Raw genomic sequence first — 27,492 nt, forward strand, 5'->3', positions numbered from 1 at the left:
AAACTCATCCACACAAGAACTGAAGAGGTAAGAGAAAGCATACAGATGAACCAGATAAGCATAAATTTTAACTGTCTGAAGGAACAGAACATCAACAAAAGCATCTAAAAACCAAAATGCCCAGCATGTACTTAAGTGATTCACTGTTTTAATGGGCCCTTTGCATGAATTCTAACAAGGATATTTACATTTGGGTTTGTACTGGCTGCTTACCTTTAACAGTTCAGACATCAACAAAGCAAACATGCATTTATTAGCCTTCAGCCTTCAAATATAACTCATCTGGGCTACTATGAAACACTAGAAGTAGTCTTTCCATTATTTACTTAGATAACTTATTTGAAGCTGACTGTGAACCTTAGTGTATATTGAAGTGGAAATACTTTCTTTTACCATTTTCCCAGGAGTTGACCCGTTTCCCACCCCCCCCCACTATTTTTACAAAAGTGAATTTAGAGCAAAAAGACACCTACATGTATCTTCTGTTTCAAAGGGTTTTGAGACATGGGAAGGAAAGGCCAGTTTTCAACACCAACTGTCCAACATCCTGCTAACTGCACCATGTTGTCAGCTAGGATAGTAGTTCTCTCCCAGAAGATACTGACCTTTCCTCGGCAATTAAAACTGAACAACTCTGCAATACGTAAAAACCCCTAGAGTATTAATCAAAATGTCATTTAATTGCATATTTAGCTCACACACTTTCTTACAGTTAGCATTATCAATTTGCTCTGGTTACTTACAGCATGCATTTAATCCCATAGAGTGCTCTGATTTTATTGACTAGGCCTCAATTTGCAAACTGCAATATATACGTACACACATAGGCAGCACTTGGAGCAGAACAACCTGTATATAGGTTTCTAGACATTTTTCTGTGAAGGAAATCAAATGTAGCAAACCTTAATGTCCTGCATGTTTTAAGTCTGCCATCTAAATAACCACATTCTTTTAGGGGACAAAAAGTGAATTTCCATACAGGCAGAATCTCTCCCATTGTGCTCATCACAGAAGAAAGGCAAGAAAGGTTTACTTGGCTGAGGCTCTCAAATGAGCGGCCTAAATGCCATAAAGCACTGCTAGTTAGCCTCTGAAATCCAAAAATAAGTGAAGCAAATCAGAATCCAGGCCTCTAACAACTAGGCAGTATGAAGGAAAAAGGATACAGGAATGAGGGTTCTTATATTGCACCACCATCAGCTAAATGTCTCTAGAGTACAGCAGAAGTTTTAATCCAGACTAATGCTTAAAGACAGATCTCACATCAGCTGGGCTTCTAATTTTTTTCTTCTGTGAGACAGAACATCAATTTTATGAGAGTCAGCTAGAAAAAAAGGTGCATATTCCAACAGATTCAAGCTATGATTCAGTGCAAAATCTGGCATGATACTCTAGTACAAGCCAAGGACAGATACTGGAATTCGAGAGAAAGAGGAAGAAAAATGCATTTTCCCCTTCCAAGGTGTCAGTGGAAGTCTAACAATATTTATCTTAAACGTGTAAAACCAGCCAAAACAAATACCTATCAAGCTTGAGTATTTTTGAAAAGTAAAGTTCTCCACTTGACAAGCAGATTCTCTTAATTTACCTGTATTTTTCAGCAGTAATACCACTGTTGCACAAGTTTTTAATGTCAAGCCCACGGTGCAAGACAGAATACTTGTGTTCAAAGTAAAGTGAGTCCTAAGACAAATTAAAGAATCTTTCAAATCATTGTTATCTGCAAAGGATTTTTTTTTCAGAAAAAGAAATATAACAAAAATACTCTCTTAATACTAAGATACTCTGCTGTTAGTCTGCAATAAGAAATTATCATGGTAATTCCAGAAGTTAGGAAATTAGCTTTTGGCGTGGGCTTTTTCTCCCCCAGATTGCATTCAACTTGAAAGTTGACATTTCTAAACCTGTGATTCCTTTTCATCAACTCAGAGAAGCAGCAACCAAGTCCAAGTAAACCAGACTTTAAATAATATATGATTCAAGGAAAAGATTTTATTTTAGGGCTAAGAAGTTGATAATAAATAAAGGAATATAATAATGTAATAACAGATGTTCTCATGCACGTAACACATATAGTAATGCTGGCTTACTCTGCTGTTTGGACAAATTAAGAAGAGGTATTTGGCAATATTGTAAGTTTTGAATAGTTTAAAGATTATAGAACAAGAAATTCTGCTGTTTTTACATTTCTTTTATACAAATTCAAATAAATATTAATATATCTATTTTTCCTCAGATTTTCTGTTCACTTTTAACATGCCCAATAACTAAGCCACGGTAATATACAACTGCCAAGAAAGAGTATTTAAGAATTATACATATTGCTAAAAATGTATATTATTTATGTCACGTTGTGCAAGCTCTTTAGGTAAAATTAGATTTTAGGAAAAACTGCAGAAAATTTAAACTCATTAAAACATATCCAGTGCAAAGGCCAGTCTAGTCCACACATTATGGTACTGTAATGTAAGCTAATATAATTTAAATAATAAAACATGCCTATATGATTCTGAGAAAGCTGAATATGTTTAATGTTTTAAAGATCTGACATCTAATATGCAGATTCTGCAATATCAGAATTTTTCAAATCTTCATGAGATGGCAAAATAATGGTAAGACTTTTTAAGTAGGCTTTTTTTTTAGGATAACTCACATTAACAGTACTACAGTGGCCAAAAAAGACAAACTATTATAATAGAAATCAATCTGATTAAAAAATTAAATATTCCAATTAACACTGAAAAAGTGTTTGTAATCATTATTTACAATTCCTCAATGATACCAGTGTATAACTCCACACAGTCAAAGTGTACCACTCCCCAAGCAATCCCCAATTCCTCATCCCCGCCGGAGGATCCGGCTGGATGCTGTTCATGGCCAACGCGTCAGTTTAGGGAAGGAGATCGGTCTGTGCTCCAGAGCAGTTCTATGTACGGCCATTTGGTCTGCAAGCAGCGTTTCACCGGGGTGTCGTCGGTCTGCAGCATTGGCTCTTCAAAGCCCATGACAACTGCTGTGCCTTCCACATACATGACCTGTCAAAGTAAACCCTACTCTGTCAGCCTGTTCAAGAACTGGAAGATGAGATCATTATTTTCACAAGGTCAGGAGAGGATTTGTTATGATACACATCGAATCTGTGAAGTTTTACATACTCCCTTTTTTAATGAAATGGAAATATGAAATTGAAAAACCCTCATCTTTGAATGCTTCTGCTTATATTTTTGGGGTATGGAACTGCTGGAGATTTCACAGGCGTAATATTAAGGACTTAATTACAAGCTATTCCAAAGATTGAATAGATATATTTTTCTGAAAGAAATCTTACTTAAGTCATTCTTGCTCCTTATGTCTCTTAATGCCTCACTTTTTTTTACTCTAAATTCTCCTTCAGGAACTTAGAAGCAGTCATATTGTGTCTGATATACCCCTTTTTTCAAGAATACTTAAAATGAAACAGGTCATCTTTGTTTCCTTAGTAAATGGCTCAAAAAAATACTGATTTTTTGATGCAAGCATGAACTACTAAAAAAAATCACAAAAAATTCTAAAAAACCTAATTTAGATGTAGAGTTATTTCTAGAAGTTGCACTTCCTGTGTATTACATCTCCACTGTCCCTTACAGTTCAGATTCCCCTTATGACAGGTAGGTGTGAGAAGTGCTCTTTTCAAAATGCAGTTTCAGAGATGTCGTTTGGCCAAGCAATCCAGTATAGTAGCTCAAATACAACTAGGAGCAAATAAGTTTCTAATTCCAAATATATAATTTTGGAAAAAAATTATCAAAAGAATATATTTGTAAACAGTCTGTTTCAAGTTAGAGTATTTTGCCTTTAACTATATTCAGTTTTGCTTAGTGACTGTTATTAGGGCTTAATTGTAAATCTTACCTTTTCATTATAATTAGATTGCTTCAGTCCATTGTAATGGTAAACAGTGAATGACTCTGAAACCCTTGAGTCCTAATAGAAAGAAGACAGTTAATTTCATGTGGCATCCTTTGTGCCTTGCTTCTCTTGTCTTTACAACTAGACAGATGCATTCAACCAGTAAGACTTGAGAAAACTTCAAAAGTGCCATTTCTTTCACGTGACAAAATCTTCATTTAACCTTTCTTATCAGAAATAAAAAAAACTAGATGTCAGTAAATTAATGAGTAATGCCACCAAGAGCAAGTCCTGATTTTCTGTGTTCACCCGGACAATCTGAAGTACAACTTCAGCACTGACTATGGAGAAGCCATCCTCATATTTAATGTCAGAAACCTTATGCAGTAGTCATATGTATGTTTATTTATGATGGTTTGGATGCCACAAGGTTTTTTACTAAGGACCAGATCCAATCTCTGGCCCTCCATCTGAGAGCTAAAAAGGTCCCATGCCTGTCTAAATAAACTAATTCTGAAGACACTGGTTCTGCCAAGGTCCAACAGCAAAGCTACTGGCTCTTGGTGATCTTTACCATTCCAGGTGTTTAAATGCTGTAGTACTAAGAGGACTGAAAGCTTTGGATTCATTGAACCAGGAAATACAAATCAGGTGTAGTATCAGCTCTTTCATGCCTACCAGACCAGGCTCCAAACAAAAGTTTATCCTTTTTTTGAGCACATGGAAGTAAAGGCTGGAACAAGAATAAATCTGCTCAGGTTACAGTACATCCATCAGATTACAAAACCCTCATTCATTTTTCTACTCTTGAATGATTCACAAACTCTATATCTCTATGGGTCTCTCACAGCCATCCAGGCTATTCACTGGAGGGAGGGTGGTGAAAAGGAAGATAAGAGGTAACTCTGGTAACTCTGGTTATAGAAGTTGCTTCACAGAGATAAATAAAATTAAGCCTTCCTGGGGAAGGAAAGAGGACACATTCATTTCCCTGAGGAAGTTATGTTCACCCAGAAGGGAAAAAATGCTGTTTCCCAGTTCCTGTGCCATGGAATTTAAGAATTTTGTGCAGTTATTGTTTAAAAAAAAAAAAAAAGGGCTAGCATGGAACTCAGGAATCCCCCTTCTTCAGGTGACTGCCCTAAGTGGTAAGGAATCAGGCTGACTAGCTTTGAATAATTTTTTCTAAGCCAACAGCTTTCAGAAGGAAAGCTCAGATACCTTCCTTCTTTTGAGGTGGAGTTGAGTACTTCTTAGGAGAGTAAGAATAGGGGTTTGAATATTCTCAGCAAAGAAATCTAATCTGGATCTCCCGAGCCCTAGCCAGATGTTCAAATATTAACATCAGCAATTCCAACCATCACTGGTATCTGCATTTTCCTCACAGTATTTGAAAGAAAGACTTTCAAATATATTAATCTGCATTTCTGCAGAATTTCACTTTCAGAAAGAATTCTTAGCAAGGTGTTAGTATGGGTAAGGGCTACTGCTACCTGATCCACAGAGTACAGACAGATTGAAAAATGGATACTGGCAGGTTCCAGTCCAAAACATGCTGGTTGCTCAAACAGCACCCATAAGGCAGTAACAGTTCCCGTGTTTTTTACTGGAGCCAGTGAAGGTTTAACAGGACAGGAAAAACTGTGTGGTGGGGAATCACATGTAGCAGGGAATTAGCACTTGGCAGACAGGCATTGACTCAGGGGCTCCAACTTTAACAGGAGGCAGAGTTCCTCCAGCAAGGTGACCAAGGCAGGGCTCTGCCCATGACTGCACTGTGCTTTGTTCTCCAGCTCCCCTTCTTCAGTCAATGATGCCCTTATGACAGGCATGAGAGGCAGCAGTCCCCATACAATGGCTCTTTTCTCCTCCACCTCCCTATGGCCCATGGTACTGGACAGTTTAGGCACGGCCAATTATGGACGATGTTCTTTGGCATTCTGAACTTCATTTTAAGCATCTGGGGCCTAAAATGAAGCAGTAGAGTCTTCCAGATTTGCAGAAGCAATGTAATTGTAAGAAATAAATTATATTCAATTGTACATGTATTTCCACTTACATATAAACAAATGAAAGGAAGAATAAACAGTTGGCAAAAATACAATGCCGATGTAATTCTAAAAGGTCAGAGAAAATGAAGACTAACTCCTCCTTCTCTTTCCTCCAGATGATAAAAGCCTCTGAATGATATGATATATTCAGTCCCTACCATCTTTGGCAGTGCAATTCTAGTGTCTTCTGACTGACCAGAATGCTTCATAGTACAGAATGTCATGCCCAGTGCTGCACAATCCTAACAAAAAGAATCTTGCTGAAGGCATTCAAACCCATCAGTTTCACATTTCCTTGACTGTAAAAATTAAGCCACATAGTTTCAGTGACACATTAAGCGAAGACGTCTTTAAAGAAGTACTCCTCTCAGCCCTTCTCCTTCTTCCACCAGCCTATTCTTCTACCCCAGGTAAACATGCTCTTTTTTGCCAATACAAGCATGTGCATGGCCATGGAAGAAGCCCCCACACACCTGCAAATAGAGCTCTTATCCAGACCAGCTTCCTGTTCTGGTTTACCACAAATCTGTTTACAGAGGCTCCTGGTGGCAGGGAGGCAGTGTGAGAGCAGGAAAATGTGACCCAAGGCAGAGGGAAAAGAGGACAGCAGTGCTAGGTTAACACTTGCCTCTCAGTAGTGGCGTAGTCTTAAAGAATATATGGAACAGACAGAGAGTTTGAAAATAATTTTCCAATACCCTAACTTCCACATATGTTAAATCTAAGTCTATAATGAATTTTTTGTTAAACTGTCCAAAATTTTACATTATCAAGAAATGTACATAAAAATAATTTTAAATATGTTTGCAACCTTTTCCCGTTTGCAAGCAACCTTTTTAATATTGATAAAACCAGTATGGTAATTTGTTTTCGCAGAAAAACCAAACTCAGATGAACTTTCTGAGTAAGGAAACAATTCAATGTCATACTCAAAATTATTATATATTTCCTGAAGTTAAATTTAGAACAATGGAGTTTCCTTCCAGAGTAAAGCTGACAAAATCAAGGATATGTTACAGAAAACAGAAGTCTACCATTTGTGCTGGAATACAGAAGTTATCTGCTGATCAGCTGAGTTGAATGAACGCAATACTTATTAAAATTTACTGTTGTGATATTCATGGAAGTTTTTCATGAATCTCAAAGCCAAACAGAATAGACAATGCTCTGCAGCAATGAAGCTATATTGATTACCTGCTCAGGGAAAAACTCTTGCAGAAAGGGACCCAGTAGTATGATGCCCAGTCCTTCTGGGTCTAATTTGGTCTTCATGAGGTTTACACTAAGATAAAAACATTGAATATAAAAGTATGAGTAAGACACTTTTATTCTTGCATGACTAAGTTATGCTGTGCTACCACAGTACTGACTGCCAAGTATAGCAATACTATTCTATTTTTAATCGTAAGTGACAACTGCACCAGAATGGCATGCAAGTTGCCAAAACAAGGTTATTTTTAAGTAAAAGTAATCTGTTATTTTAAATTAAAGAAGTGATAATTCTGAAGGACCACCATATTTGGTAAAATAATTTGAAACCCATATAATCTAAAACCAGGTTTACAGCCTAAAAGGCATTTTGCTGTCTTGTAAGCATTCTTTAAAGATACAAAAACCAGTCATCTTTCAAATATAGCTCTGTCACTGCCAAACAACCTGTTTTTAAACAGAGATTTGAATACTTTCCAAGATTTTCTAAGTACGCTGAAATAAAATTAAATTTAACAGATACATTTCTTATTTACATCACGTACTCGGTATCAAAGAAGCCAGAACCAACAAACAATGGAAATACTAACAATACTAATCTGGAAGCCTTACTGCACGACTACAGTCTAATTTCAGGTCACTGCAAACGAAAGTCAATTGTAAGACTATATATCTATTTAAGCAATATATTTCTACAGGCAGCAGATTGTATCTATTTGCATCTACCTAGCCCTCTGCTTGAGTTACAAGCTGTACCGTACACAAGAACGTCCTCACTGGGTCAAACCAACTGAGCGCCTTGCCCAGTATCCTGTTCCTGACACTGGTCAGAAGTGGATGCTTATGATAGAGAACAACAGGGCAAACACACATCCTTAGTTTACCCTCCCCATTTCCAGCAGTCTGCTGCTCAAAGACATCTTCAGTGACAGGCAGTATCTAAAACACAAAGATATATATTTTTCTTTCCATGCATGTGCCTAATTGGCTTTGAATCTATCTGTATTTCTGGCTGTTAATAAATTCCACTCAAAAAGTACAAATTAAACTATGGATTCTGGGAATAAGTGTCTTCTCTGTTTTGAACCAATCACCTGATTCAGTCTGATAACACCTCATTTTTGTATTGTGTGAAGCAATTAACAGTCATTCCCTATTTACTGTGTCAATAGTTGTTTATCTTTTCCAGATCAAACAGTTTTTACCTAGCTTTTCCTTGTGCTAATGGCATTCTGTATCTTTAATTAGCCTTGTTGTCAGCTTCCTGTAATTTTCTTTTTCCAAGAGGGAGTGAAACATCAGGCATTTATACAATGATGTAGCTCCTATGAATCCCACTCCATATGTCTATCACTATGAGTTTAAATCTAGAGATCTGTTTCCTGACCAGTAATATCTAGTTCACAGACCCACAATGTGTATGTGAAATCGGTATTGCTTTATCCCCTGAGCAACCAATCTACATTTACTTTGACACCTCTCTGTTTCCGTATCTTCTAGTAACTTCTGCTGCTCTTGCACATTCCTTTTTTTAACATTTCACACACATTTGTATCAGTAACAATCATACTACTGTCAAACCCTTGCTGGTAAAATAACAAAATTCACAGACTTAATACAAATTCCCATAAAATTCCTCTAATTATTAAGAAAAAGTGACATTTTTATTCCTTGATCAATTCTTTATCTACAAAAAATGTTCCTTCCTATTCCATGTTTACACATGAACCATTTAAATGTGAATTTTCCCTAGACTGGCCTTCGAATCCTTTTCTAAGTCCTACTGTTCATTTGCCAGCTTTCTCATTCCTACACTCTTTGGTGCCAGCACAGTTCACAATGGTAGGTAACCTAAAAGAGTTCAGCAATGTCCTTCTGATGTTTCTTCAGGAATCTACATTTTTTTACTTATTTTGACACTTCAGAAGGTTAGTTACTCTGACCACCCATGAAAAGGCTTAAGTGCAGAACCACTCTGTAATCTTCTCCAGTGATGAGAACTACCCCCTGCCACCTTCCCTGGTGAATATGAAGAACTCATTGAACTTTTCTACTTGACTTTGAATACTTTTAAAACATTGGGAATCATCTATCAGAACTACAAACCTCTTGCAAGCCCCTTGGCACTGATGGGCTCAGAAGAATACTATTAGTTTTTGTTCTAGAACTTTACTTATTAGTCTACAGATTTTAACTCTGCTTTATATTGTATTTACATTTAACCTTCCATAAATCCAGATTCTTCCCACTGTTTTAGTGCACACACTACGTTTTCCTTTCAGAAGACATACTCTTAGCTTCTCATAGATGCCTCTTTTACTACTTAGGCCTTTAACCACCCCCAGGTCTCTTGTTGGGGGCTGTGAGCAGAAGGTGTCGTTTCCAAGGTCTTTTTGATGTACAGAAGCATTTTGTCCTTTTGGCTACCACTTATGTTTCTTCATCTTTAAGTAACTTCCTTTCTTGGTCCTAACATAGAACTAGCAGTAAGTTATTTGAATTCTTTTTGTTTCTCTCTCAACACACAGAGGATGTATTATGCAAATCTAAAGAGAGTGGATCTGTTAAGGTCCTTGGGAGAAGAGTTTTAAAATTTGTAACACTGAATGTGGTATACTATAAACTACACTAATTTATTATTTTTTTGAAAAATCACTACTCAAGTGAAACCACGACTGAGAATTTGCAAGATACCGGACTTCAATCCTTCTATTCCTCATTCTCACTGCTCTCAAAGCACAAAATTTTGGCTATTTCAGGGGCTGTTTGAAACCTGCCCAAATTCTTGAAGTGCTGCAACAGAGTTGCACAAACATTGTGTTTGCAAACAGACCCATTACAGATAATATTTTAAACGAACTTAAAATTATTTAATAAAGTTAAAGCAAGGTATATACTCAGTAAAGAAATACAAAAACTGTTTAAAAATACAGCACCACATAAGCTTTTAAATATGGCCAGTGTACAAAATTCAATCAGTTAAGCAGGAGGGTAGATTTAATAAACTTGGATTGTGCTATGTTTCAAGTCAGGTTTTTTCCTTCAGCAAAACATTAACACCTTTCAATGTTACTGGTACCACAGCAGAGCTACTGAACACATGTGTGATTGTGCTTCAGTCTTCTCAGTGCAAAGCTTGGCATCTGAACTCAAGAGGTTACAAGTGTTGGGGTGATGGCCTTTGTACTGTTATTGCTGAGAAGTGTGTGGGGACAAAAGCCTCCACTACTGGTCAAATAGTCAAAGAGCATAAAATGTTTTAAGCAAGCTAAACCTACATTGGCAGATGTGTTCAGAGTTCAGATTGGTGCCCTAAAGGGCATCAAATGATTTGTAGAAACAGGCAAAACAGATGAGACTGGTGGGTCCTCAGATACATTTATTAAAAGACTAGAAAATTTTACTAAAAACACATACAGTGGCATTCAGTACTGGCTAAGCCACCTTGCTAATTCATGCCTGCTCTACAGACTTTTCCCTCTACAATTCTAAAATTCTAATCGGGTCTGATATTTATACATTCTGAGAAACTTAAAGCCTTGGATTAGATAACCACAAATTTAAATACTACATTTGGAGGCAAGGCCTTTAATTTTACTTAAGAACAAGCAAATAAAAAACAACCAAAAAAGCCTGTATGGAGTTTGAAATACATTATTTATGCTTGCATTCCACACTAAAAAGACACAACATCTAGAATGCAAACACAGGAGGTTCTCAAGATCATAGTAATAGGCAATATATTTATTTAAGAGGAGATGATTTAAGACTGAACATAGTTTGATCATGGCTTTTCAATACAGCAGGTCTTTCGACTTGCTCCTCATACATCCCTTTATATTTTATGTGCTATGCACAATAAAATAGGACAGGGCTATGCCACAAATGCCCTGAAAGACAAACAGCCAAATGGAAAAAACACTGCATGAAGAAAGGATTTCTGCAGATTTATTGAGACAGTAGAACAAAAAGGCAAAAGTTATCAAGTTATCTTCTCAGACCTATTAAACAATGGCTTTTTTTCTTTCCCCCTCCTTTGAAAAAAAAAGTATTTTGCAAATTTCACCATTTATTGTTATAATATAAATGTGAGCCTTTTGTCTTGTACTTTCTTTTGATTTGGGTATCTCTTTATTTCAATTTTTACTCTTATCCTCCAGAGAAGAACTAAGTAAACTTCATCATAAACTATACCATAAACATTTGAAAGGACAGAAAATAGGCTCAATCACATTTCAGATGACTCTGGTAAGTAAACTCACAGTCTCCACAGTCATTCCAGTTTTGACCCAACTAAAGTAGACCAAATGTTTACAAGAGAGCAGAAGCAACTTTTGGAGCAGTAAAAAAGTACAAGTGCTTGGCTCTCCTTTCTGGGTTAAGCATTTAGTCACAAAACATGTTAAGTTTTGACATCGAGGGTTAACTGCTGTCACTTAACATTAGTCTTATCTGTCCATATTAGAGCTAAAATATTTGAGTTTTAACTCCAACCCTGGGAATCAATGCGTTATTTCTGAAAATAAATGGCAATTATAAACACTACTAGGTCCCGAGTGCTGGTGGAAACAAAACCGTAACTGAAGCAGTTTCAGCTTCCAACTCAGCAGAAAGATCCAGTGGTAATCCAGACTTGCCGCTGAATACCTTGAGGGTTTAGCTCTTCTGACGCACCATTTCACCCGCATTAATATACAGAAATATAATCCTGATTATCTCCTCAATATATAGTAATGCAGTAGGTTTGAGGGTTTTTTTTCCTTCTAGTTATTACTACCAAAGTTAGAGACATCTTAATTTTAACTCCTCCCCTTAAATTTAAAGCTTAACATTTGAAAATAACACTCTGTGCCCAGAATGTAAAGTAGGAAAAAACTCCAAACTAGGAAAAAACCCTAAAACCAACCCGAAATTATAAAAGAAATGTGGTAAACAGAATCAAGAAAAAAAACCTTAAATTATAATTAATGTCATTAATTGATACTTCTGCAGTATTTAAACTTTATTGTACTTACTATTCAGGATCTGAAACAAGGTCCAGAGCCTTCATGACATCTTCCAAAAGTGTGTCAGGTATAAACCCATTATCTGAAGAAGCAGCAAAGTTTCTTGTGAGGAAAAGAAACAAAATGCTTTCCAGAACAAATTTCACTTAAAAATACAAATACAACATATCTTTATCTGTAAAATTTGCAAGCAAATGTTTGGGTTCTAGAAGGAAAGGAATTCTCAAACGCTTCTATGACATTTAAAAAACAAAAGTGCAATAGAGAAACTGGATTTATCAGTCATACACTTAGAAGCTTAATACTTGCTATAGAGTTCTGCACGACGTACCTTGAGATAGTAACTGTACGGTTTTCCCCTTTCGATTAGTTAAAATTGTACCTGAATGCTAGACATCCTCTGTTTTCCAAAACATAAGAAAATTTTCCGTGTATGCTGCATACATTCAAGAACAAAATCTCATGAAGAATGAATCATATCAGATCAGTTGTTTTATGAAAATTTAATATAGGAGAAATAAATTTTATTTAGGTTTTATGTTAATTACAAAGAACATAACAAGGTTAAAAACCGTCTCTTTTAAAAACTTTACTTCCTATTGCACTAATTCCCTTATTGCAGAATTCTCAGGTAATTTCTTCATAGAATTATGGAATAGTTTGGGTTAGAATAGACCTTAAAGATCACCTAGTTCCAACCTGCCTGCTGTGGGCAGGGAGATCTTCCAGAAGACCAGGGCGCTCATTGTCACTTGTGGATTGACTCCTGTACTGAACCCTTCTTAAGGACTAGGCATTTTATTCCTCTCTTCACAAGTACGTTTCTATTAAAAAATCTTATTTCAGCACAAAGTACAGCCCTCACCCTCAGGGTCATATGTCTGGAAAACTCTTCTTGCTTGTTCTGAAGGTGCTTCAGGAGCAACAAGGGCCATGTCCTATGGAGGTGAGAAAAAAAAAAACCCACAAAGAAAATTTACAAAATATTCTTACTTCAGATACAGGTTACTAAGAAAATATTTAGCCATACTACACGCAGTTGGAACCTAAATTAATGAAAATTTCAATACAACAGAAGAAAAGTTAAAGTAATTTGGCAATTTTGCTGATAGTGACATAAAACAATCACAAAGTATGCTAAAGATTATTCCATGAACTTCTGAATCCCACAAATTTTATGCAAGTCTTATCATTCAGATGTTGTGGCACAAAAGCTAATTGGAAACTACAATTCCAATCATTTGTACTCAAGAGCTCCAAGTGGGAAAGCGCACAGAAAAAACCAATTTGGGAGGAGTCCCTTTGTCCTGCTCATCTCTCCTGATGAGAAAAACGTGAAAATTGCTTGCTTCATGTCCTGGAAATGTAAATGCTAGATTTTTATATTAATTCAGTATCACAATAATGTAATTTTAAGAATCCATAAATATGACTTAATAGAAACAAACCTACTGTTAAAAGAAAAATTTTCCTCTGATTTATAAATGAATGGTAACTAGAATATTTAAAGAAAACCAATATTTTAACAGTGTATCTTCATGTTTACATATGTTCTGAAATACTTTAAAGTATTTTCAGATAAAAAGACTGTATTAGCTCAACAAAGCTGGTTTCAGGATGCCAAATAAAGTATGAAGTTGTGCAGTTGTTGAGCACATACCCTGTCATAATGAGTAACACTTATGTTATTATACAGAGCACATACATACACTATGAAATTTTGTAGTATGTGACAAGCTCTTAAATAACCTGGAATACAAAACATACTAAGCAGGAACAGATTTCATTATCACAGTGTATTACAATAAACCAATGTAAATATTTCTCAGTTTAAAACTAGTGATGCCATAGCATCATTAATAAAGCTCATTAATGACAAGATGATTAGTGATTTCAGTATTCAGGATTTAACTCTGAAGAAGGGATATTTTAGTGGTAGTTTCTTATTAAAAAAATCAGCAGCTCACAAAGCCTATGTAACAAGGGAGAACACTTAGAATTTCCAATGGCATGGAAGGATATAAACCAAAGTAACTTCCAATGGCATAGGCATATAATTTCAAATGTAAACTACATAGTTCTACTTTGGTTTATGAGTATGCAGTTCCTTCCATACAATCTTAATGTAATCCAAGAATAAAGACCACTATTTGCATTGTCCTCCCTACCCACAAATTATCTTGTTAATGTAGTACTTTCCACAGTCTCATATGATGCAAAACAGATTCTTGAAAGAAAGTCTTCTGCAACTGCCAACAATTTTTTTATAGTCCAACTGAAAATAGTGTGTATTTCTGTTAACATTTTAATTTTCCAGGTCCTTAGTTTTTCAGTTCATGTATATAAAAATAGGAAGAACTTAAGAGATGAAATTACTAAATGCATTAGTCATACTGAAAATTCCCTTTCTTTTAAAGGAACTTTCCAATATAGTAAAGCCTCCATATTGTAACTTCAGATGGAAAGCTAGAAAAGTCTGCCTTAGAGTGAGATGACCAAAATCCCAGCGTCTCTTACCTGTAAAATCATTCTAACTTTTCACTGAGATTGTTGTAGTATAAACGTTTAAAATGCAAGATCCTTTACATACAAATCCCACACAACCTCTTAACTTATGTCACTCATTTGTACTATGAAGATAACTTTAAAAACTTCAATTAGTCCATATATTTGTACTGGGGGAAAAATACCATAGATCCTTCATGCAATAAAGCTGAAAATGTGATAAACATCTAATAAAAACATATTTCAGCTGCCCAAGCTGATATTTCACCGTTTGTGCCAAAATATATTCCCCACCCCAGCCTTATGAATTGTATTTTGATGTAACCCATGCAGTGAAAGTTCCATATTAGGGAATCTCATAAACAGTTAATTACAATAATTATTTCCAATACTAAGTACAACATGTCCCAAAAATCATGTTTCACTCATTGGCTCTTGTGATACACAAACAAGTCATTTTATATTACTTTGAAAAGTTATTCTCATCAGTCATACCAGTTATTTTAAGATCCCATGCTTAGCCTCAGAGGCAAAAAATATTCTTCATAAGTTTTAATGAAAACATTCCCGAACTTTTCATTCTACAAATCCAAAGCAGAACATAATGGCTAAGCCACATTGAAATGCTGGCTATATATTTTTTTCAAAAATCACACCCTGAAAGACCTATTGCCCTGAAAAATGAAATCTGCTTCCATATGAACTGCTTTATGGTTCTACACTATCACTACTGAGTGATATGTGGGAGAATTATATATTGTAATATTAACTTTCTTCTTAAAAATTTACCTAAAAACTATACAGAAACACTGTTTGTTTATCAATTTTTTTAACTTGCTGTAACTTAATCACATCTGGAGAACTGAAGTTTATTCAATCCAGTCTTGTATTACGAGGAAATTGTGTATTTTTCAATGCTATAATCAGTGGCTTTCAAGGCATCAAATTTTCCAAAATGGCTTCCTAAGAAAACAAGGTTGATGTGATCTTTGAAAGTGATTCCCATCTCTCTAGCTGACTTCTGAATCCCTTGCCCAATTTAAATTTTACAGGAGTCTCACACATGATTGTTGAAACTGGATGCCAGGCAGAGCATCTCAGTGAGGAATTGGTTCAAAAGGAAATTTGATTTTATATGCCAACAAGGTTCCTTTGGAGATTGTATTTTGAAAGAGAAAAGACACTTCACACAATCCTACTGATGTACTATGCAACTATATCATTGTAATTTGGACACACAGGTCTTTCACACACGACTGGAATGCATTTTAAATTGGATAGTGCTCTAAAATTAGAATGTCCAACTTCAGATCCTCCTGTGGTTGTAATCATTCATTTGCAATGAATCTCCACATCCATTCTACGTACCCTGGAGGACACAGAGCATGTTCTTCTTCAAAAGGTGAAGGGATCCTGCTACCAAAGCCAGAACTAAAATGCTCTTTATAGCCTGAGATATAACAAATCACTTAACTAAGAGAGAATAGAAGTAATTGAATGCAGATTTATTTGGGGGCAAGGAGCAGAAGTGCCATATGTATCACCATACATACAAATGAGTTTGTGTCCTAAAGGTATCAGATAGTTTTACTTGTAGGGACTGAACCAAAGTGTCAGTGAATCAGTAGGAATCTGATTCTCCTCTAGTGCTTTGTACATCAGTGAAATGTCAATGTTGGGTTCTTTTGTTCTCAGGTAGTGATAATGATCCTGTGAGCCATACAGACACATAGAGAACCTGTCTCCTTTTTCCATAACCTTTTTCTCACCTCTGAAAAACCCTGCCAGTAAGACTTGGACTTGTAGGAAGTGAACCAAAACTTAAAATTTAACATAGACTGGTATCAGTTGAAAAGCAGGAAATGTATCATCACTATAGTAGCAGAAATAGGTTCAAAGACTTAGAATGATATAAAAATCCAGTTGCTGACTCTCATTAAGATGAAGAAGGCTCAATAGAATTTAGGCATTGCTTAAAATTAAATAACAGCTTTTTTGGTAGGTTTTCCTAGGAGCTATTTATCAAACCAAGGAAAAAAGAGTCCTTAAGATCTAAAATGGGAGGCCATTATTACCATCATACAAAGAACTGAACAGTTACAGAAAGGTCATAGATCTTTTCTCCTCTTAGGCATCACTGAGGAAGTATTGAGACTGCTGAGGTATGTAGTTACTGGTTCTAAAAATACTAAAATAGCATCTACTGTCAATCTAGGCAGACTATTGTGAAGGGTCTGTCTGGAAAGGGACAGTTAGAGAATTATGCCATGGTAACAAAGCAAGTCAAACCCTAGAGCACTTACCTGTGAAGTCAGTCCTAAACCATTTGATGTTATTTGACATAAATTTAGTTTGAAAGACTATGAGTCTGGTTCTGAACAGAGAGATGGCCAATGAAGACTTGTTGAAGACTTCCATTTGTGTTCAGGGACATCATCCACATCAGTAGTTTGTAGGGGGCAGTGCCCTGCACAGACTGCTTACTATGATTTTCTTGTGCTGGCCAATAGAATGTGCCACTGCTATGCAGCATACTATCTTCCACGAGAGAAGGCATTAAAAAATGCCAAACTACTGGAACGTGCCCAAACAATACTTGAAGGAGTATAAGTTTTTTCCCACTTGACAGATGTATATGGAAGAACTGAAGGAAAGGTCCTAGACTTTTCTGTTGCTATACAAGAGCTCTGCGGCCACAACTATTTCCACTACAGAATGGCAGGTGTCAAAGATCATATACTGTATCCTCCTAAGCCTTGAAGAGGGGCTATAAGTCTATGTGGGATTTAGAAAATGCCAAAAGAAAACACTTTCCTTGAATAAGAAGAGAAGAAAAAGACACAAAAGGAAAAATGCCACTCCCAAAGTAGCGGAATTCCTATCAGGGGTCAGAAAAAAAAATACAGGCCTTGTAGTTTAGACCAGGAAAAGACAACAGTTTATCTGCAAGTGTTCATCAAGGGATAGTGGGGGTGCTGGAGGAACATTCATGACAAGCAATTTGCTGCAACAAGGTGGTTAAAAGGAAGCAAATATGCTCTAGCTGTACACTGCCTTGCAAAAATGAAATGACTGCATTTTGTCTACAATACCTGCAGTACCTTGCTGAAGACAGAAGAGAGTTCTCAATAGGGAAGAGAGAAAAGCTACATATGGACTACTTCAAACTCTTTTTCACCTTCACCCCTAGCACCAGACAGAAAATAGAGCCTACTTAATCCAAGGGTGGGGTGAGGCTGTGGAAGAAAAGCGAACACAAACCAAAGAATTAGTAACAGAAATCTGAGGACTTTGTCAGTCTATTCATCTGGAAAGCAGGGCTTTTAACATACACTCAAGAAAGTTATAAAAACCACAGTATATCCTCCATTCCTTTGGGAAAGGATGGTTTAATAACACAGCCAACAAAAAAAGCCACAGCGTTGCAGTTTTTAAAAATAAGAGAAACTCAAAAGTACAGTGAATACCTATTTGCAGTTACATTGCCACAGATATTGGTGGTTTAGTCTAAAACATCACAAGAAGGCAACAACTCACTTGCTCATTCATTAAAAAATAAGAGCTTCTTCAACATGTTCCTTGCTTTCATGGACAGATTACAAGAGATTAAACCAATAAAGAATAGGTATATAGTATTTTTCTTATTCAGTTACTAGCTTGTTTTCCTCATCAACACAAAACAAGTATTTTTTTTTTGAAAGTAAAAATACATTATTGGAATTATAGACCAAGAGTTAGCAAATTAGAGCTTACTGGAATTCTTATCTAATAACTAAATTACATACTACTCTCCAGTCACAAGCTTAATCTGAAAGGGCAGCTTTTGAAATTACACTCATATAGCTTTATTTTTGGAAGACAGAACACAATGCTATATAAACACGAAACTTTGTTCTTAAGAGGAATCAAGCTGAAAGTGGACAAATTCTATGTTTTATGACTCCCAAAACCTCCACAATATAAGTAATACAGGATGAACTTTAGCCTCTTCTATTATGCTACCCATTTGCTAAGTAAAAAAATTACTATCTACTATTAAACACTATTTCTACATCTAACACTTTTTCAGCCTATAGACATGAGCCAATTGCTATACAAAGCAGTGGTGAGGATTAACATATTACCAATTCTAATTGAGAATTACAATAAGGAAATGGGAAATAAATATGTATGTCAGGAACATTTGATAGCAAAGTTTAAAACTAGTGAAGATGTACTGCAGAAATTTAAATCTTCCTAACTACAGTTCTAACAATACTGAAAGCTGCACTTAATGTTGGAAACCAGTCTACAGTATTCAGTTTTCCCCTAAACCACATAATTCTCTCTTGGGATGATGAAAATCCTCTGACATGCTTCAATCTAGAATGATGAAATGTTTTTTGAAAATAGACCAGATCAATTATTTTTTAACTCAAACATGCTGAGTGTTTCTAAAGGACAATTCTTAGCCTGATTCATTAACCTAACAGTAATATTTTATGGCTTTCATGTAATGTACAAGCTCTGTGAAGTAATGAGGAAAAAAGTATATAAATAATGGCATGTGATCCACTGTTATTTAGTACTGGTAAGTAGGATTTCAGGAAATCTTTATATGCACATGTTGCTACATGTACATAGAAAATACTAAATATTCACACACATCAGTTTCATATATTATAAAAGCAGTACTGTCATTTATGTTCATCTTTGAAGCATGTTATTTCAGGTAGGTAATACTAACAGCAAAATAGAGCAATTAGCTTCTATAAAAACAATATGTTTTATTATTTTATTAATACAAAACACATGATTTTTTTCATTAAAGCTGTAATATAGAGTAAAGCCCATCTCACTTCACATCCTGCATGAACTTTCTTAACTACACATAGGCAGTGACTGAATTTCTTCTCTAAATACACCTGAACTGCTTCAATATTTTCACAACACAGCCTCTGACAACTTTGGCACCCCTCTGAAACAGTTATTTTTAAAGTACACATATAAGATATCCTAAACTATCAACTGGTAGAAGAAAATGGCATTGGACTCCTCATAACACAAAAAGAAAACGGATTTCATAAGCTTCTTCTGTAAAACAAACCAACACTGGAAAAAATTGTACTTAAATATCTAAATGAGGTTGCTACATGAGGTGGCTAGGAGGTTGAGTTTTAGAAACAAAAGAATATGTTATACACATAGCTAATCACACGTAACTTCTTATGTAAGAGGAGAAAGATAGAAAATGAAGGCAATAGCTAAAGTATCACTAAATGTGCTTCACCTTTGCTAGGAGTTCAAAGATCCCTCCTCCACAGACAATCCCTGTCTCTGCCTTTTCTGTATTTGCATCATTCCACATCTAGACTTTCAATTCATTCATTTACACATCCTCACCTAAAAGTAGAGCTGCCTTATCAAAAGAGGTCAGAGATGTTATTTTTATTTTGTATGCAACAAAGCTGTTATCACTATAAAAGGAGTAAATAAAGGGATGGAAAACTTATTTTTCAACACTTTTTTAAAAAATGATTAGAAATTGGTTGCTAAATGTGGTGTTATATTTTAGTTAAATGGTGTGCTCTGTCTCACCCCTGGAAAATGTATGGTTTATTCCAAGCCTGTGATCCTCCCCTGCAGTATCCTGTGTCTGTAACCCCATTGGCCCAATCTGTTCTGCGCCCACTTTGAATCTCCCTGTTCAGTGTGCCGGGGGTACGGTTCTCTCTCTCTCTTAGCCGGCTCTCCTGGCTGGTGCTCTCTCAGCCCCTCTGTCCCCCTCCCCTTTCCCCCCTCACTCCCCTTTCCCCCCTCTCCCTCAGAAACCATGCTGCCTCCCGGGGTTGGACCCCAATAAACCCTCCTCTAATGAGCACCCTCAGAAGCCGTGTGGAGTCTCCTTGCCTGCCTGCTGCTACCAGAGAACTCACAGCCCGGGGACACCCCTGAAACGCGCTGCGACAGCTAAAGATCTTTGGGACTTGTACTTGGATTAAACCCGATGCTGTATATGGATTCACCCAATGTTCCTGGGGATTCCACAGCTGTCACATGTATTAAGGTTCTGTGGATCAAACAACGGCTACAACCCAAACGGATTTCAACCAGGTTCCTGTCATTTATAAAATGACCCAAAGTCTCCTGATAGAGATTCTCTACACAAGTTCAGCCTGTCATGTCACAGGTTTATTACACAGTGTGTGAGTTTTGCAAAAAGCAGAACTTGGCACAAAGTTTCAGAACAGACTACAACAGATACTATTTTAAACCCTATTCTTATTACTGAAGAATATGTTGGCAGTCTCATTTACTGTTTCTAGCTCCTGCATCTATCCCTGCAGGGTTTGGGAATATGGGAATAAAGCAGGCTGAACAGAGAATAAAAAAATATGTAAGCCTCCACTTCCAAGGATACATGGTGCCCTGCTCAGAAAGAACATCTGGTCTTCAGAGATTTTGGAGAAAAAACATGCAAAGAGACAAATGGCCACAAAATAATTTCCCTGTTGTTTTGCCCAAGTACACTTCCCTTAAAATATCTTTAACAGGCATTCACTAACTATATTTAAAACTCTCTGTTTCCTAAGTTCTGTAATATATTAATGATTTCAGGACATTTTCTCAGGAAGAAAAATTGTAAGGGGAAAAGTGATTCCTCGGATTCCATCCAGAACATATATTTATAAGAAAGGAACAAGGATTACCAGCCATTCATAGAGATTCATTTTCTCAAACAGAACGCACGACAGGCAGATAAACAGTTTGTAAGCTGGAACTACCACTCTGTCACATGGTGAATACTACACCATGGCATAGAAACAGCATTCCCAGAGTCAGTTCAAAGGCATTCTCTCAATCTACCTGAGCACAGAATAGTATCAAAATGTGTAACATTTCAGGATAAATTCTCAGTAAGTACAGTAACTTAGACGGGCTTACCTTCTCCAGTATTTCAAGTTTTTTTTTCGTAAAGCTGAAGTAGACCATCAAAATTATGAGCAAAGAGACCGCTATTTCCTAGCAGCTATCAGAATTGGCTGCTCATTCAAACAATGTGGGAAACAGGAAAATAAAATGAAACAAATATTTCTCTTGAGCAAGCTAAAAACTGTATGATGGCTACAGTTTCTCATAAAAGCCAACTCCACTTAAAACCAAAATCACATTTCTAATTAAATAAAAAACCAAAGACAAACAACCCCTCCCCCCCAAAAAAAAAAAAAAAAACAACCAACAACAACCAAGAAAACACACCCAAAAAAAACCCCAAAAATGACAATGCTTCAGATTTTTTATCTTTAGGGAAGATAAAGCCACTGAGACTCTGGGTAAATTGATGCCATGAACTGGTTTCATTAGAAACAAATATGCCACCACACACTGTTGCATCACATATAGTCTCTTTTACTAGAATGAAAAATTTAGACAAAATTTGAAAGTTACTTGATAAATGCTGGTGTGAAAATGACTAACATGAATGTAAGAAGTACAAGTTCTCCCACAGAAAACCTTCCAAACAAACAATAAACAAACTGTTCAGAAGCACTTTTTCACAAATAGGACCACACATTTGTAGTAGGAACTAACTGACCTGCAAGTAAAATTGGAGTAGACGCACAAATACCAGGAGAAGGTTTCATACTTATGGTCCGTGATATCGCAAAGCTAGAGAAGGGTAGAACCTTTCAGAAGTATTTTATTTTGATATGTCCCTTGCTAACAATGAGACCTCAAAGCTGGCCTTTCTACTAGAAAACTCATTTGGAATTGCTTATGAACTTATGGAATGTTGTGTTATTCAGAACAACTTAAATTCATTTAGCCATAGCATTTACACTACAAATGTACACTACAAAACCAACCAGTAGAGTAACTTCAATTCTTTTTGGGAGCCCACAGTTCCCACAGGAAACACCTTCAATCAACATTAATTTTAAAAATGGGTTTCTTCCTGCAGAAAGGAGCTCTTAAATTAACAATAGGAATATCTGAAGAGTCAGTGCTGATTTAGTCAGGTGAGCACTACTGTCAAAAACAGAACAGCATCTGCCTTCCTGCTCTGAAACAGCACACAGAAAATGGGAACCCTATTTTAGTCTAGTAATTCTTTCTGCTGTTGCCTCACACATCTGTATCTTTTCCATTTAGGTGTTGAGACTGTTCCGACAGAACCAATTCCTCTTACTCCTGAAAACTAGAGACCTTATATCCACATGCTCTGTGACCATTTCCTGAAGTGGAATCTTCAAAATGTGATTTTAATTTCTTCTCTGATGAAAACTATTTTTCCAAAATTTGGTTACCTGCATTTACTGGTCATGGAAGCAAAAAATAAAAGGAAGTGCATAGATATTTTTCACTCCCTTCTTTAATAGAAGAGTTCTTGAGTTAAAGGATACACATAGGTTATTTTTGTAGAAACCAAGGCTGTTAACACATACTAATAATGACTGAATTTTCACACATGCATTTAGTTTCCTTTCACACCACTAACAATCTCTGTTGGTGTTCTGAGCTTAAATGCTGCACCAACTAACACTCCCCCTCGGCCCTGCTCTGGTAAACACCACTGACCCACATTTAGGCTCTCCTATAGCAGTGTCAGTATTTGGTGAGGTGCCCCTCAGCTGAACTCTGATGAAAGAGATTGTTTAGGAAGAGAAGTCAATGTTCTTTCTTCTGAGAGACAATGCTATCAAGGATGCAGAAGAAAGGCCCTGAGAATGTGTAGAACAGGTTACAGTGATCAAAGTAAGAGAAATAAAAAAATGTAATCTGAAACCTATGTGGTTCCAGGAGTCCAGGAAAGGACATTTTCCTTCAAAAGCAGTAATTTGCAACTTATTCAGATTTGTCAGACAGGTGTTTTCTCCACTTATGTGACTCTTCAAGTCTAGAAATGCCACAATGCTGTAACTGAAAATGGATAGCCAATTCTGCTGGGGCCTCTGTGCACAAAGAGATAGAAACACAGGAAATTTTTTAAAGACCTACACAGCTAAAGTGTCCCCACAGTTTCAATCACCTGAAGTCAGCAGATATACATTTATTCCATGCTGTCTTTTCACTTTCAATGAGACTGAATTCAAACTTCAACACAATGTGGATTTGCATGTCACAACAGAATTTAGAAAGCATCTATTAACCTCCTGTTGTTCTTCCTATTGTTTGCATTGGAACATTTTCTTGCTATATTTTGCATAACATTTCAACTTGTTGGTACTCTTTTATACAGTGTCTGACCACATTCTGGCATTCCTAGAAGTTCTGAATTGTCTCAGCTTGTCATAACTTCCTATGAGCATTATAAAAATAATTATGAAATGCCTGTACAACATTTCATCCAGAACATCACAGCCTTATTTAGAGCTGCCCCTCTTCCTAATCTCTCTTATCCCTACAATGAAAGAGGAAAAAAAAATACAAAAAAATGTAGTAATAAAGCTGATTTTTAGAGAACATTTACAATATCACATATTTGCCTTCACACCGTCTGACAGAACATGCAGGGAAATTCATTGTGTCAGATGAAAGATTCCTTGTTTGCTTTTGTTGGACTGAAGCCATTTGAAAGTTTTTCTATTCACTGAAAGGAAGAGTGGGCAGGGAGAGGCAGAAATGATGGCTTCTTAGATTTACTAGCCTATAAATAATCTACATACTCACTTTTCCAGGCAAAATCTACCTTGTTGCAAATGCAAATGCACCATGGCCACTAAGAGCGATAGCCACGTTATTTTTTGAGAAAACATTAAATTTGGACTGCTGAGCATTAAGCAACTTTCTGACTTTATACACACAACGGTCGTGAAGAAAAACAATATGATGGTACTATTTATGGTTCTTTGCTAGTGACATCCTCCCCCCCACAATGATTCACAAAGTTTTTCCAACTCTATTATGACACACATAACTATCAGAGTTTTGAAGAAATATTTAGGTAATGTAAATGTTCACATGTGCTTTCTGACTTCAGCATTTACCCATCTGCAGAACAAGCTGTAGTATTTTTGCTCAAGACAATGAGGTTTCATTTCACATATTTCCAGATTCTATTTTCTTTCCAAAAGACACTGTGCTGCATTTTGCACATTAAAATCCATTGAAAATATACCGTTTTAGAATGGCAGCTATGAACAGAATCATTTATTTTACAAAATGAAACATTTCTCACAGTCACAGCTAAAAGAATGGTCGACATTCAGAGTAGTGCAAATGTATTCTGGCAGACAACAATAGAAGTCCACAGTATTTAAATCAAAATCTTCTGAGATAGAAGAGTGAGGTGGTTTATCATTCATTCCACTGATAGGAGAAAAATGTTTATCATTCATCTAATGTAAAAAATCTGAGTCAAACATCTTAATACTAAATAACAGCAGCCAGCTTGCTTTCTTTAAGTAGAGCAGTATGCAGAATATGAGTAAAACCTTTTGCTTGTTAAACCTCCATGCTCAAGGAAATGAAGATTCTGTTCTGTTCCCTAATTTTCCCATGCTAGTTGTCTATAGCAACAGTAGCCTAGGAAGATTGCTATTTCCAGATTTCTAGACCAAATTACTCAGTTAATGAAAAAACTGACTACTGTTCTGCTTAATAGAATAATTAATAATTGCCTAACATTTTTCTATTTAAAAATAAGGCTTTATGCTCCTGTAAAATATATGCAGCTTGAAAGAATTAAAACTTGGGGTTTTTTAAAATTTAATCTTGACTGGTTTTGGCTCCACATTTCATTTTTCTCTTTCCATTCTGAACATTTCCTTCTCATGTAATCAAACTCACCATCAAACTAGAAGCTACATCCTCAGTATCAAACACCATTTACACAACTACACATGCTACTTTAACAACTTGCTTATTAACCATTGGCAACGAATTCAAGTTTCTTCCTGTAGTTTTTGACATGTAGCTTCAATTGATGCAATAATTGATTGTCAACACCATTCGTATTTTCACTGCAGCTGACATGTCTGCTCCACCTGAAATGCTCAACAACTGCTACTTTAGAAAGAGTAAGGTTAGACACTCATTCAAAAACTAAGAGCTTTTACACACCTTCAGCTCCTGCTTTGCGTAATAATAACAACAAAAAAAAATCTAGGCAAGTCTTTGCCAAGACCATGTCAATTCTTTATTCTGCTTTTTAATAATCACAAGCTGAACTTCTGCACAGCCTAAGCAGAGTTCAGTGAAGAAAGAAAAACCAATTGGAGACACCAAATATTGATACCCAGTTACTCTGCACCCAGAAAACAGCCTTCCAGCATCCTAAAAGAAAGAGCATTAGGAGTGGATTTCTGTAGGGAAATGGCCTCTGTAGACACTGAATATTAGCTGTATTAACATTGTGACAGGAACGCTGGACTAGCATTAACAGAGCAGTTATATCTATTTGCATCACACTGCTGTCTACATGGTACTGACTTTGATGATACTATTCAGAAAAACTGGGGATAAAATTTCAAAATTGAAATAGAAAAGCTTTACTAGGAAAGACTGGGGAGAGAGTAAAGCAGAAAACAAATATCCAGAGGTGAATAAGGACTTCTGTATTTCATGGAGTAAGGAAGAAAGGATATTTATCTGGCATTAGGGATTAAAAATTTGCAAATAAAAATTTCAACGTGTAAAACTGGCTTATTAATTTCAAGGATTTTTTAAAATTTAAATCTAAAGATTAAAAAATACTACTACACAAACTTTCAATATATTGTGGAGGTCTGTTTCTTAGTAAGAAAAATCTAGGCATTTGTGTTGTCTTTCTAAAGAGTAGGCAAAGGTTTTACTTAAGGAAATTCAACAGAGAATTTACAGTTTTATCTTTGTTACATGTTCTAGTATTTATTTTCAAGACTTATAGTTAAAGTTTTAATTAACTTTTTAAGATATTAGGTACAGGGAAGTTAACTTCTAATAAGTATCAATAAATATACTAGTAGGTACCATTCAAGTTTCAATAGAATTTTTAATCAGAAACAAGTGTTCTATAAAAGTAAACTTTAAGGTAAAAAACTTCCAATCTTCAACTAAAGAAACAGAAATTGTCTCCTTGGAAAATCTGGTCTAAGATTTTAAACTGACAGTCCTCCCGAAAGCATTTTATGTTTCACAGGCTACAGTAGATATCTGACTGACTGTGTATCAAGAAGTATTGTAACAGTCCTGATATCTATTTTAAATCTAGAACAACCAACTACAGATTAAAAATTGTGGAAGTACTGTCAGGGAGCTGAAACTACTACAATAATCTCTCTTATACTATAGAAATTTAAGACAGTACTTATCCTAAGCATGGTGCTCCAAAGCATAAACTACCCCCAGCCCAATAAATTAAGCAAAAACTGGAAGACTTCACACTGCAAGTTATGAAATATTGCTGAAGTACGGGAACAACTCTACCTCCAAGGAAAGGCTTAATTAACAGTTTTAGTGACTATGTTTTTACATTAAAGCCATATAAAAGTCACCTTGTAGCAAGATCTGTACTTTGAATTTATGTGGTGTTTATCTGCCTGTGGTTACCAAAACCACATCTAACATACCTTGGCAAAGAAGACTGTGAGGTGTGTTTCACTGCCAAGTATCCAAATGGGAAATTTTGGAGATTTCAAATAGGAGCCAACCTAAAAAGGTACAGCAAAATCAGAAATACAAAGCAAACCCAGAAAGGTCATGTAGTCACTGACCAAATTAATGAAAATTTAGTTAGTTTTCAGAACGGTTAGGACTCCACTGATATAAAGTGTTTAATAAAGTTATGTAAGTGTTTAGCTTGCAGACAAGTAGTATGCTTAACAATACTATAATCAGATGCTAATGAAAAGTCGAAGCTCACTTGATTTATT

The 27,492-nt window shown here is 36.0% G+C and overlaps 1 protein-coding gene and 1 long non-coding RNA gene across 3 annotated transcripts in view; one reads left to right on the forward strand and one right to left on the reverse strand.

The window, feature by feature from the left end:
• Window positions 1-1,972: 1,972 nt before the first annotated feature.
• MINDY3 (MINDY lysine 48 deubiquitinase 3) overlaps window positions 1,973-27,492 on the reverse strand; it is a 47,493-nt gene continuing 21,973 nt past the window's right edge. For both annotated transcript variants that reach the window (XM_068212087.1, XM_068212097.1), the window contains exons 10-15: window positions 27,190-27,270; window positions 13,020-13,092; window positions 12,164-12,236; window positions 7,134-7,221; window positions 3,892-3,963; window positions 1,973-3,035 (exon numbers count right to left, since the gene is read on the reverse strand). In XM_068212087.1, coding sequence (XP_068068188.1) covers window positions 2,886-3,035; window positions 3,892-3,963; window positions 7,134-7,221; window positions 12,164-12,236; window positions 13,020-13,092; window positions 27,190-27,270 — 537 coding nt within the window. In that variant the 3' untranslated portion in view covers window positions 1,973-2,885. The remainder of the gene's footprint in view (window positions 3,036-3,891; window positions 3,964-7,133; window positions 7,222-12,163; window positions 12,237-13,019; window positions 13,093-27,189; window positions 27,271-27,492) is intronic.
• LOC137486667 (uncharacterized) lies at window positions 15,786-16,767 on the forward strand. Its single transcript, XR_011005772.1, has 2 exons — window positions 15,786-16,271; window positions 16,470-16,767. It is a non-coding gene; the product is annotated as an uncharacterized lncRNA (long non-coding RNA).

Source organism: Anomalospiza imberbis, chromosome 1, assembly GCF_031753505.1.
Source record: "Anomalospiza imberbis isolate Cuckoo-Finch-1a 21T00152 chromosome 1, ASM3175350v1, whole genome shotgun sequence".
In the NCBI taxonomy this organism is placed as follows: Eukaryota; Metazoa; Chordata; class Aves; order Passeriformes; family Viduidae; genus Anomalospiza; species Anomalospiza imberbis.